Source organism: Arachis hypogaea, chromosome 17 (genome assembly GCF_003086295.3).
Source record: "Arachis hypogaea cultivar Tifrunner chromosome 17, arahy.Tifrunner.gnm2.J5K5, whole genome shotgun sequence".
NCBI lineage: Eukaryota > Viridiplantae > Streptophyta > Magnoliopsida > Fabales > Fabaceae > Arachis > Arachis hypogaea.
This window is the reverse complement of record NC_092052.1, coordinates 107,655,721-107,668,102: the sequence shown is the minus strand read 5'-3', so window position 1 is coordinate 107,668,102 and position 12,382 is coordinate 107,655,721. Positions and strand designations below refer to the sequence as shown.

The following is a 12,382-nucleotide window of genomic DNA, read 5'->3' as shown; positions in this document are numbered from 1 at the left end:
TGATGTCCGCTTCAAGTAGCCGAGTGACCTCTTTTTTCACCACCTCAAGAATGGTTGGATTAAGTCTCCTTTGAGGTTGTCGGACCGGTCTTGCTCCTTCTTCAAGGAATATGCGGTGCTCGCATACTTGGGGGTTTATTCCCACTAGATCCACCAAACTCCACCCGATTGCCCTTTTATTTTTTCTCAATACCTCTAGCAACTTTTCTTCTTGTTGAGGAGTTAGCTCTTGTGCGATTATCACGGGGAGCTTTTGGGCTTCATCAAGATATGAGTACCTTAGGTGGGGAGGTAGTGGCTTCAATTCCATCTTTTTGTCATGATTTGATGTTTGGGTTTTCCGGATGGTTTGTATGGTGTGTGGTGTTTAATTTGCTTGGATCTTTATTTGCCTCTTCAATCATGTACTTCTCATCTAACTTTGCAAGGTGCACTTCGGCAACAATGTTGTCAATTGGGTCACACCGGAATAGAGAGTAATTTTCTGGTGGATGCTTCATTGCTTCTTCTAGGCTAAAACTTACGACTCTCTCATCTATCTCAAATGAGTATGTTCCCGAGTAAGCATCTAGCTTAAATCTAGAAGTTCTCAAAAATGGTCTTCCAAGTAGGATGGATGATGCTCTCTCGGTTTCACTTGATGGCATTTCAAGGACATAGAAGTCAATCGAAAATACCAACCCTTTGATATTCACCAATACATCTTCCACAACACCCGTCACGGTTATTATGCTTTTATCCGCTAGGACAAATCTCGCCGTCGACCTTTTTAGTGGTGGTAACTTCAATACCCGGTAGATGGAGAGAGGCATGATGCTAACACATGCTCCGAGGTCACACATACAATCTACGAATTGAACTCCATTGACGGTGCAAGTGACCATACAAGGGCCCGGATCATCACACTTCTCGGGCAATGCTCCCATTAAAGCGGAAATAGAACTCCCCAATGGGATGGTTTCCAATTCAAGAATTCTATCCTTGTTCATGCATAGATCTTTAAGGAATTTTGCATATCTAGGAACTTGATGGATAGCATCAAAGAGGGGGATGGTTACCTCAACTTTCTTGAATATTTCTACCATTTTGGGGTCGAGTTCTATGCGCTTCCTAGCTTTCTTTGCAAGTGTTGGAAATGGGAGTGGTTGAGCAATTTCTTCTTCCAAGGTTCTCTTAGTCTTGGGGGTCTCTTTTGTTGGTTGAGTTTCATCCTCAACTATGACTTGTGGTGTCTCCTTTTCCACTACCTCTTCTATATCTATTCTCTCCTCCTCTTGAGTGATTATGATGGGATTTGAATCCTTTGCTCCCTTCTCTTTTAATTGTGTTCCGGATCTCAGGGTGATGGCATTGATGCCCCCTTAAGATTGGGTTGAGGTTGAGAAGGAATGACGCTTTGGATTGGGGGTTGAGGAGTGGGATTTGATGATGTGTCCATTCGTGCAAGAAGAGCTTGTAGTGTAGAGGTGAGGCCGGTGAGACCGGAAGCAAGTATGTTTTGTAGTTCCTTTTGGCCTTGGATGATGGTCCGGAGTGTTTCATCTTGGTTGGAGGGGGCGGTTGGATATGTGAGTTGAGGAGCTTGTGATTGGTTGTGTGGTGGTCTTTGATGTGGTGGTTGGTATGTTTGGTAGTTTCTTTGTTGGTTTTGTTGGTTGTATGGTGGGTTGTTTTGGTTGTATGGTGGCCGGTTTTGTGAATTGTTGTTCCATCTTTGACCTCCTCCATTGTTGTTGTTGTCCCTATTTCCTTGTTGATGATTGTCTCTCCAATTTTGATTGTGGTACCCACTCCCTTGATTGTAGCTTCCTCCTTGATAAGGGTGCCCTTGGTTAGGATTACCGCCTTGGTCGTACCCTTGATTTGGACGGTCATAGAAATTGTGGGTAGCCGCCAAAGTGTTGTCCTCTTGAATGCTTGGGCACTCATCCGTGTAGTGGGAATAGCAAGAACAAATGCCACACACTTTTTGAGGGACCAATTGTTGATTGTGTTGTTGAGGGGGTGGAGAGTGTTGTTGGTATGGTTGAGGTTGAGGTTGTTGTGGTTGTTGTTGGCTCAATTGGAGTTGCCTCAAGACGGATGTCATTTCGCTCAAGGATTTGGTTAGAGCGGTGGTTTCACTACTAGTGGATACCTCATTCACGGTTCTTGGGCGGTTGACTCTTCGTCTCATATGTTGATTGGATTCGGCTAAGTCAATGATAAGTTGCCATGCCTCCTCCGCTGTTTTATATTTAGACAAAGAACCATTGCTAGAGGTGTCCAAGAGGGTTCTATCTTGTTCTCGCATCCCTTGACATATGTATCCAAGCAATACTTGAGTGTCAAGCATGTGATTAGGGCATGCGTCTAGTAGCTTACGAAACCGTTCCCAATACTCGTACAGTGGTTCCATTTCACCTTGTACAATACAAGACATTTCCTTCCTTAGCCTATCCATCTTCTCCGGGGGCAAGAATTTATCCAAGAATCCTCGTCTAAGCAAGTCCCAATCGGAGGTAACTTCACTAGATAAAGTGTAGAACCATTCTTTAGCCTTGTCCTCAAGAGAGAAAGGGAAAGCAAACAACCATATAGCAACCTCATCGGATCCTTCCCGTCTTGTTGTTGAGCATATACGATGAAAGTCCTTGAGATGTCGAATAGGGTCTTGTGCGGGAAGCCCATGAAATTTGGGTAGGAGGTTGATCAAAGCGGTCTTGAGTTCAAAGTTTGCATTCAAATTTGGGTGAGTTACATGAAGGGGTTGAAGGATATAATCTGGTGCACCCGCTTCCTTGATAGTAACTCTCCTCGGAGCATCCATGGCGTTAGTACCTAAAACAAGAAAAGAATTGTTAGTGATTTTGATGGGAGAATGATTATTGCCTTCGTTGAGTGACGGTTCAATGTTCACTTTTAGTAAGGTGGTTGAGGTGGTGAAAACCTCTTCACCTTGTCCAAACCTTAACCGCTTCCGAGCTTGTCTAATATGAAACAAAGTTCGTTCTATTTCCGGTCAAAGGGGACTAAGCTCGGATTCGGTTGTGAACGCGTCATGCAATGAAGGGGAAGTGAAATTCATGGTAACGATGAGGGGTTAGTCACTTGGACGAAGAATCACAAAAAAAATGCAACTATATGCATGCACACATAACTACTCTAAGCAATAACATGGCACACTAAGCAATTTCCCCGGCAACGGCGCCATTTTGATAAACGAAATTTATCATGCCGATATAGAATTCAATAATGGATATAATCGTGAGTATAGTCTAATCGACATTCAAACTTCGCATCAAACAATCCTACAATCTATAACCGAGAGTACTAGTCCCCCGAGTCGTCCTCCCTTGGAATTGCTAGAGCATGCATCTTATCGATTAGGAAGCCTTGTTGTGGTTCTTTTGAAGGTTTAGCAAAATAAATGGCAAACAAGCAATCAATTTTTAGAAGACTTGGCCTAGGGTTGGCATTAGAAATTCTATCCTTATAGTCCCGTCAATGATGACAACAATTAGGCCTTGCTTCATTTAGTTAACCCCTAGGTATAAAGGAAAGTCAAATGAGAGTAACTAACTTGAGTCACAAGTCCTAGTTTTCACCTTAGGGAAATCTAGTTTTAGTGCACTCCAAGTCAATTAGCAATTTCTAATTCCAAATCAACAATTGACATAAACTATTCAACTTTTTCTAATGACTCAAACCCTATGCCAAGTAAGAAACTTTTACTCCATAACTAATGTTGGCATTTTATCAAACAATTGATGAGCAAGGAAAAAAGACATAGTAAAAAAATGAGAAGGAAGTAGAATTGAAAGTGCTTCAACACAAGGAACTAACAACAATTAACAAAGAACAACAATGGAAATGAGCTTCTCAAGAAATTGAAAAAAATCCAAAACTACAAAGTTGAATCTAGGATCTATGAGGATTGAGCAATTACAAGCACTAATTGAGATTGGAGAAGAAGATCTATAACATGAACAAATGAATTGAGAATTGCAATGGATCTCACCAAAGTGTGATTGGAAATTCAGAAAATGGATGAAGATGAACCCTAATGAGAGCTTGGAATCTCCCTCTCTCTCTCTCTACCCAAGAGTGTAACTAACAATAGCCAAAAAAATCTAGAACCATCTAAAAAAAATGAGCCAAAAGTCCTTAACCCTTCAACCCTTTGGTCTTCTTAAGCTCTTCCCGCCAAGGCACTTCCCCCAAGATGAGATCTCCAACTATCTCCACGCACAGGTCACGTGACTTCTAAAAAAAATCATGTTCGAGCATCGGCGCGTACGCGCAAAGCACGCGTGCGCGCCACTGGGGCATCTTGCAATGTGAGCGGAGGCGCAGCGTACGCGTGCGCGTCCATGGGGGTTATGGCCTAGCCGCTACACAAGCCAGCTCGTGGCTTGGCTTCTGGCTTTGACTTCTAACTGCGCAATCCACGCGGGCGCGCCAAGTACGCGCACGCGCCCTTGCTGAAGTTTCCAAAGCTCAATTTCTCATGCTCCTTTCCTTCGCGCCCATTCTCATCCTCTCTTCCGGTTCATCCCTGCCCTATATTCTGAAACCACTTAACACACAGGTCACGGCATCGAATGGCACCAAGAGAAGATTAGAAATGTATCTAATTTAGTGCAAAATAAGCATGTTTTCATCCATGAGGCAAAAGTTAGGAAAGGAACACAAAGTCTTGTATTTTCATATGAAAAGCGTGTGGAATCATTGATAAAACCCCTGAAATCGATACAAGATAAACCCTCAAAATGGGGTTTATCAGCTGTTCCCCCTTTTTATAGAAGAGAGAAGCCTCCACACTTGAAGCCAAAAACCCAAGCCAACTTCTTCTTCCTTCAAGAAACCGGTTCGGCCATACAGAGAGAGAAGAGATAACTATGCAAAACCCAACATGCAATTACCTCTAGTCCCTTCTTGATCATTACCCTTCATCAATCCGAGCTCTCCATCCTTGGCTTGCTCTCCAAGATGAATTTCTGGCCCTTGATGCTTCATGATGATAATGACTTCATCTGCTTTAATCTCTGCCTCAACCATCACTTCACCACTCTAGCTACTTCCTGTGATGGTTGAGCAGAATCAAAGACAAGCCATGCTTCAAGAATCTCCCTTTGCTAGCCGAGATCTTCTTCTTCCTTTTTTGGTATGAAGAAGCCAAGATCTCGTCACCATATCTTACCATTCATGGTCGAAGATCTTAGCCACAGCACACTTTTATTTTAGTATGTTTTCTTGCCATCATTGTGATGGTCTTTAGGCTTGCTTTCTCTTCCTTTCGATAGCTCATTTTTGCTTCCATGGCTGCCAATATTTTCTGAGTAATAACCGAAGAGAGAAAGAAGTGAGAGAGAAGAAGGAATCTGAAGAAAAGCAATAGTGGTTAAACTAATTAATTGAAAAATAGCTTGCTTTTGCTTCCCTTAGTTGGCGTATAGCAATGATGCCCTTAGTCAAATCAATCTTCTCTCACTTGCTTATATTCCCAATGTTTAAATTAGCTTTGAAATCCTTTCAGGAAGTATAATGGAATCCGTTGGAAGCATTTGAGGATTTGTTTTTCTTTGCTTCATGGATTCGGACAAACCATGAGGAACTCTCATGGAATTGGGCTTGGTTGCAATAATCAATAAGTTTCTTGGCCCAAAATAACATTTGCTTTCCTAATAAAATTTTGGAACGGATCAAGCATAGAAAAACATTCATCAAAATTAAATATGGGCTTGGTTGCAATAACATTGAGCTTGGCCCATTAATACAACAATTCAGCCACATAATAGATAACATGTAGCAAGATGTAGCAAGGCTGATTGTTGGTTTTAATTTGGGCTAGCAACATATTTATTTTCCGGCCCAATTAAAAACCTGCATCACAAAATTATTAATTAACATATGTTAAGTGAAAATCAAATTAATAATTTTGTAATTAAAAATTTCAATAATGTTTGTTCATCATCAAAATTAAATTAGAGTTTTCCAAACTCATCAGTATCATTTTTGTCCTCAACGTTTGGGGTAAGTCTCGAAGTTGTCCCTAACATTTCAATCGTCCTATTTAAGTCCCTAATGTTTCAAAATTGACTCAATGTTGTCCTGCCTGTTAGGGATCCGTTAACAGAATTGACGGCAGGATAAAATTGTGACGATTTTGAAACGTTAGGGACTTAAATAGGACAAAAACGTTGGGGACAAAAACGATACATAGAAATAAATTTTAATTTTATCCTTCAATAATATCTATTTTTTACTATACACAGTATTCAATTATTTTTTAATCACATATAAGTAAATTACACTTAATCATATTACTTTTATTCTAAATAAATTAATTTTTTTATAATTTTACTCTTAAAGATTTTTATTTATCATGAAATATTTGTAGAATGATTAGTATATAAACTTGCGAAAAAGAAAAAAAATAATATATATATATATATAATAAAATATAAATTATATCTTTTGTGTCTAATGTATCAAAATTTTTTAAAATTATAAAAAATAATTTTATTTAAAATAAAAATAATGTGATTAAGTGTAATTTACTTAGATGTATTTAAAAAATAATTGAATACTATGTACAGTAAAAAATTGATATTCTTGAAAGACAAAATTGAATTAAAAATTATTTTTATGTATCATTTTTGTCCCTAACGTTTTCGTCCTATTTAAGTCCCTAACGTTTTAAAATTATTTCAATTTTTCCCGCCGTCAATTCTGTTAACGGATCTCTAACGGCAGGACAACATTGAGTCAATTTTGAAACATTAGGGACTTAAATAGGACAATTGAAACGTTAGGGACAACTTTAGAACTTACTCCAAACGTTGGGGACAAAAATGATACTTTACTCTTAAAAAAAATATACCCTATAATCTCTACCTTCAAGTCAAAATATGAGCAATAAAATTGAAAAAAATAGAATAAGAGAATTGAGAGGATAATTGAAGAAGATGAGAAAATTATATCCTTTTAGCTGTGATTCAAATTTTAAATTTTAAATTTCACCTTTCTAATACTTGTTAGGTGAAGAAAATAAATATTGAAGTAAAGAATGAAATAAAAGTAAATAAGAGAATGAGGAAAACAGGTACAAAAAGAAAAAGAAAATTAATTGAGAGAACGTGAAAAAGTGTAAAACTTGAAATAAAAGAACAGTGATGCAGAATAAATGATAAGAGAATGAAAGACCACATATGATATAATTTGTAGAGAGAATACCATAACTAATTCAATTTTAAAATTCTCTCTTTTAAGACACGTTGGATTTTTACTACTTGACAATCTTTTATTAATAATTTAGTATTAGATTAAATTTAAAGACAGATAAAATGATAATTAACATACCAATATATTATATTAAAAAATCTAATCAACCATATTAAATTATCTAATTTCTTTTAATACTTAAAATATCATATTTTTTAACTATCATATCACATAAAGATATTTTGACTTAAGTAGTTATGTGTGTGCGTGTGTGCAAGATTTTTTATATTTTTAATTTGTGTGTGTAAGCTGTGCAAGACTCTTTATATTTTTAATTTGCATTTATCAATTTTAAAAATTAATGTGGGCGCCCGCGTTTGTATGCAGTATACTATAGATCGATTGTTTTCAGATTCAAAATCTCTGATTAGTATATAATATTTTATTTTCTATTATTATAATTAGTTGTCTGTCTCCTCACATTTAGTTTCCCATGAAGTTGTTGAGCTGATTTCGAAGTACTTCTTATTATTCCTGTCGTGCAACCTACTTCTTTTCGTTGGCATGATTCCAATTCTAGATCATTCACTACATATTTTTCTTGCTTATAAATATAAGGAACATAGCAATATCTGAGTTATTCTCCTTGCATTGTTGGGGTTCTCCGTTATTACTATTAATTGCAGAAAAGCAATATTATAATTGGTGATACATATTCTATGACAAGATATGTGGAAGTGAATTGGAGCAATAAACTCTGATTTGTATGTGTGGGGATCAGACTTGTGTATGTTTGAAGCAATTATGTATGGAAAATTGGAAATCACACAGAAAATATCCCAGTACATGTTTTATTATGTTAAAAAAATGAGATACATGAACCTTCCTAGCGCTGTGTTTGCTGGACTAATAAATGATGAGAAAATTTGAGCATATCATATAATATTTAATATTTCATATACGAGCATGAATTATGCTCCAAGTATATAGCTCTCTCTCTCTCTCTCTTTCTATATATATAAAATGTTATGGGGCTCACGAGTCACGAATCACACAATTGAGCATTAGCGAATTAAAGGAGAAATAATATGGAGGCACTACAGTGCAGGAACAATAATAATAGTAATACTAATAAGATTATTGTGGTGTTTCTTTCTTATTGGGTTTTGTTGCTGGGTGTTTATTGTTACAGAGCAGAGGGTATAATTAAGATGCCAAGGAATGAAACGGTGACAGGAATGATATTATTTGGTGACTCAATAGTGGACACAGGAAATAACAATGAGCTAGCAACATTGGCTAAGTGCAATTTCCTTCCATATGGAAGGGACTTTCTTGGCGGGAAACCAACGGGAAGGTTCTCCAATGGCAAAGTCCCAACTGACTTTATAGGTACTTGGTTAACTTATGAAGAATGCTTTCTAGGTTCATTTGATTTAGTCATTTTTTTTTTAATTTTTTAAGAGATATAACCGTAAATATATTAAATTATTTAACTATTTTTATCTATTATCTCCACATAAAAATAATTAGGTGAGATTGTGTTCATATAAAAATAATAGCTGACAGTTTTATTTTAGTCACCAAAACTTATATACTGTCATAAAACAAAAAGAAACAAAAATGTAATTTAATTTGAATGTACTAATAATATAGAATTATTTTACACTTTTATCTATTCTATACTAATTAAAGTATACACAGTCCTTGCACGATTGGCCCTCCTATATATCAGTATTGAATATAAAATCGTTTAAATGAATCAAATTCATAGGTCAATCCGTTTACTTACTCAAATGGTGGTTTTTATCTTTAAAATTAGACCTTTTAAACTTAAAAAGTAATTATTTATATAAAATATATATATTAAAAATATAAAATAATATATATAAATATACACAAATACATGATGAATGGTACTTGACTTTTACTGTATATATAACATTTTTCAAGAACAAAATACAATAAGATGTAAAACTAGGCTCATTTTTTTGGTTATTGGAGTGATGAATGTGTTGTGCTGAGTTATGGGATAGGGTGGTGCTAAACTTCAATGTGAGACAGAATTTTTTGACATGCTAAGGTAACTAGTCGGACCATACAACTTGTATGAGAAGAAAAATAGTATGGACAAATCGGATGGTCCGATTTGCATGGAGGAAAATTCGAATTTTGAATGTAGCAAATCGGACCGTCCGTTCTCTTTTTTTTATATATATATAATTCGTAAATCAATTCGGATGGTTCGAATTGAATATTTTAATGTTGGTACAATACGGACCGTCCGATTTGGCATGGAGAATTCAAACGGTTCGATTTCTCTTTACTTGATCCCACAGGCTGGTAAAGCACACACACTCTCCATATCCCCGTCCTACCCTAATCCCTCCTCCATAACAAAAATAAAAAGCGGTAAAACTATATGCATGTCCTTTTAGATTATTTTCTAAAAGAATTTATATAAGGTAAATCTTTTAGGCTAAATAGGTAGAGTCTGATCTACCCGAAAAAGTAATGGATCAAATGAGCTATCTCCCAAGTTAGACGGGTGGTCCGTTTAAATATTTTTTTGTATTTTACAAAAAAAAATAAATACTTTTATTTTTAATGTTTTTTCTTGACCTAATCTAAAGATTTGACTCATTAAAAAAATTATTTGTCTAAAAGTGATATTTTTTCAAAAATTTTTAGCTTAAATTTTTTTTTCAACAATAAAAAAAAATCTAGAGATCCAACTTTATATACAGCTAAGCAATCAATTTTTTAAAAAATTTTGATTTTTAAATTTAAAAAACTAGTTTTATACTCAAAAAACACACGTCCTCCCACTCCTTCACCTCTCTTCTCCTCTCCCTTCGCATCTCTTCCGTATCTCTCCCTTCACATCGCCTCCTCATCAGCGACGGCCTCTCTTTCGACGCCGTCTCTCCATCAGTGTCGTCTCTTCCTTAGCTTCTTCTTCTTCTCTAGCTCACCTTTAAAAATTCTTGTAGAAGATTTTGGATATTTCTTTTTGTTACGTTTCAGATGTTTTTTTTATTGGATTTTAATGAGTATTCTTTTTACAATGATTTTGAATATTTTTTCATTTAGTTTTAGATGTTTTTATATTTTGTATGTTTCTTTTTTAAAAATAAAAAATCTAAAAAATTAAAACATAATACTTTTATAATGATTTTAGATGTTTTTTTTTTATTTAATTTTAAATGTTTGTTTTATTTTATTTTGGATGTTTCTTTTCTTTTAGTTTTGGATTTTTTTTTTTAAATTTAGATGAGAATGGTGAGAGGCTAACAACATCGGAGAGAGACGTATAAAAAAGGAACAACGGCGCAACGGAGGGAAGCAAAGATGCGGGAGAGAGAAGTGAACGCACAACAAAGAGAAACAAAGACATGGTGGAGGGAAGTACACACACGGCAAAAGGAAGCGCATCCACGGCGGAAGAAAACGTTGTGGAATGAGGCATTTTTTTTTTGGGAAGAAAGATGTGGGAGAAGGAAGCGAAAGGATTAAGGTTTAGATGATTTTTGTTTTTATATTATGATAATAAAATTGACGTTTTGAAGTAAATTGCACATTATTTTTAGTATTTTTTAAACGTTTTTGCAACCAACTAATAATTAACTGTAGTTGACTGATATCCTAGTTAATTACCTAACAAGGTTGAAAATTAAAATATAAACTAATCAACCCATTTAGTCCGTTGGCCTTAACATAACCAACGGTATAGACTTAAAAGTTGAAGCTCGTAAAAAAAATTAAGAGTGTTATAACCTTCAGATTGAGTCTAAATAGATCGGGTAAACCTGTTTGACAACTCTAATTAAATATTCTTTTAGTTCTTATCTCTAATAACTCCCTCTAAGACTCCACAAGAGTTCATCACATTGATTTTGTGATTCACTATTGTCTTGTTTGATAGTTCAGCCGAAGAGTTGGGAATAAAAATGCCGATACCATCGTATATGTCTGTAAGTTTGCGGCCCGCGGATCTTCTTACCGGAGTCAACTTCGCTTCCGGTGGCTCTGGTTACGATCCTTTGACTCCAAAACTTCTGGTACATTAATTAGTAGGTGTATTTATTTACATGCATGCATTTCAATAAATCCGATCCATACCTCTTAATTAATATAATGCATATGCATTAGTCTGTGATACCATTATCCGAGCAACTGGAGCAATTCAAAGAGTACATTGGAAAACTGAAAGCAAATTTTGGAGAGGAAAGAACCAACTTCATCTTGTCAAAAAGTGTAGTACTTGTGGTAGCCAGCAGCAACGACATTTCCAACTCTTATTTCGCAACCGGAATCAGGAAAGCGCAATATGATATTAACTCCTACACTGATATGTTGGTCCAAATTGCCTCTTCTTTCATTATGGTAATAAATCAATAATAATCTCACTAGCTAGCTCCTCTCATGAATATTATCATGAACTTTTATTACTTCTTATTTAATTTGTTGAAAGTTAAATAATGAAAAGGAAATATATAAGTTGGGAGCAAGAAGAATCGGAGTATTTAATGCACCCCCAATAGGATGCTTGCCATTTCAGCGAACTCTATTTGGAGGTATAGAGAGAAAGTGCTCGCAGGAAGTCAACGATGCATCAAAGTTGTTCAATGCTAAATTATCTTCAGTCATGAACTCCCTGAGACATAGTCTCACTCAAGCCAAGCTGGTAGATATGGATGTTTACAATCCTTTGCTTCATGTTATTGAAAATCCATCCGAATATGGTATTACAAATTAAAGACGTATATTTAATTTATACATACATTTCTTTATTATTATATTCTAAATGTTTCATTTCATTGATTTAATTCAGGGTTTGAAGTTGTGGACAGGGGATGCTGTGGCACGGGGACCGTAGAGGCGGCTATACTGTGTAACCCTTTGGATCTGCAAATCTGCAATGACGATTCTAAATATGTATTTTGGGACAGCTTTCATCCCACACAAAGGACCTACCAGATTCTTGTGAGTCAAGTCCTAAATAAATATGTAAACAACTTTTGATTTGAGTAATATTAGACGTCATGAATATATAACTATAGATATTATATATGTAAAATTATGAATGTTAAGCTAAATAAGACAATTTTGGATTATTGTCTCCCTCGCAGTACGGTACCTTGATATATAGTTAAGAGCAAATAAATAATGGAAC

General features: G+C 35.7%; 1 protein-coding gene across 2 annotated transcripts; it reads left to right on the top strand.

Moving 5' to 3' along the window:
- The first annotated feature begins 10,390 nt into the window (after positions 1–10,390).
- On the top strand, positions 10,391–12,336 carry LOC112762550 (GDSL esterase/lipase EXL3-like). Of its 2 annotated transcripts, none has more exons than XM_072223187.1 (5): positions 10,391–10,723; positions 11,132–11,267; positions 11,359–11,592; positions 11,696–11,951; positions 12,041–12,336. In XM_072223187.1, exons 1-5 carry the CDS (start codon positions 10,695–10,697, stop codon positions 12,229–12,231), a joined length of 846 nt encoding a protein of 281 aa, XP_072079288.1. In that variant the 5' UTR covers positions 10,391–10,694; the 3' UTR covers positions 12,232–12,336. The 2 variants fall into 2 exon arrangements, with proteins under 2 accessions (XP_072079288.1, XP_072079289.1); XM_072223188.1 differs by having other exon boundaries at positions 10,505–10,723; positions 11,137–11,267.
- Positions 12,337–12,382: the final 46 nt, after the last annotated feature.

Coding starts and splice junctions, on each gene's coding strand:
- LOC112762550 (XM_072223187.1), top strand. CDS start 10,695: ATGTGGGAGAAGGAAGCGAAAGGATTAAG. Junction 10,724..11,131: donor AAGGAAGCGAAAGGATTAAG/GTTTAGATGATT, acceptor CTTGTTTGATAG/TTCAGCCGAAGAGTTGGGAA. Junction 11,268..11,358: donor CTTTGACTCCAAAACTTCTG/GTACATTAATTA, acceptor CATATGCATTAG/TCTGTGATACCATTATCCGA.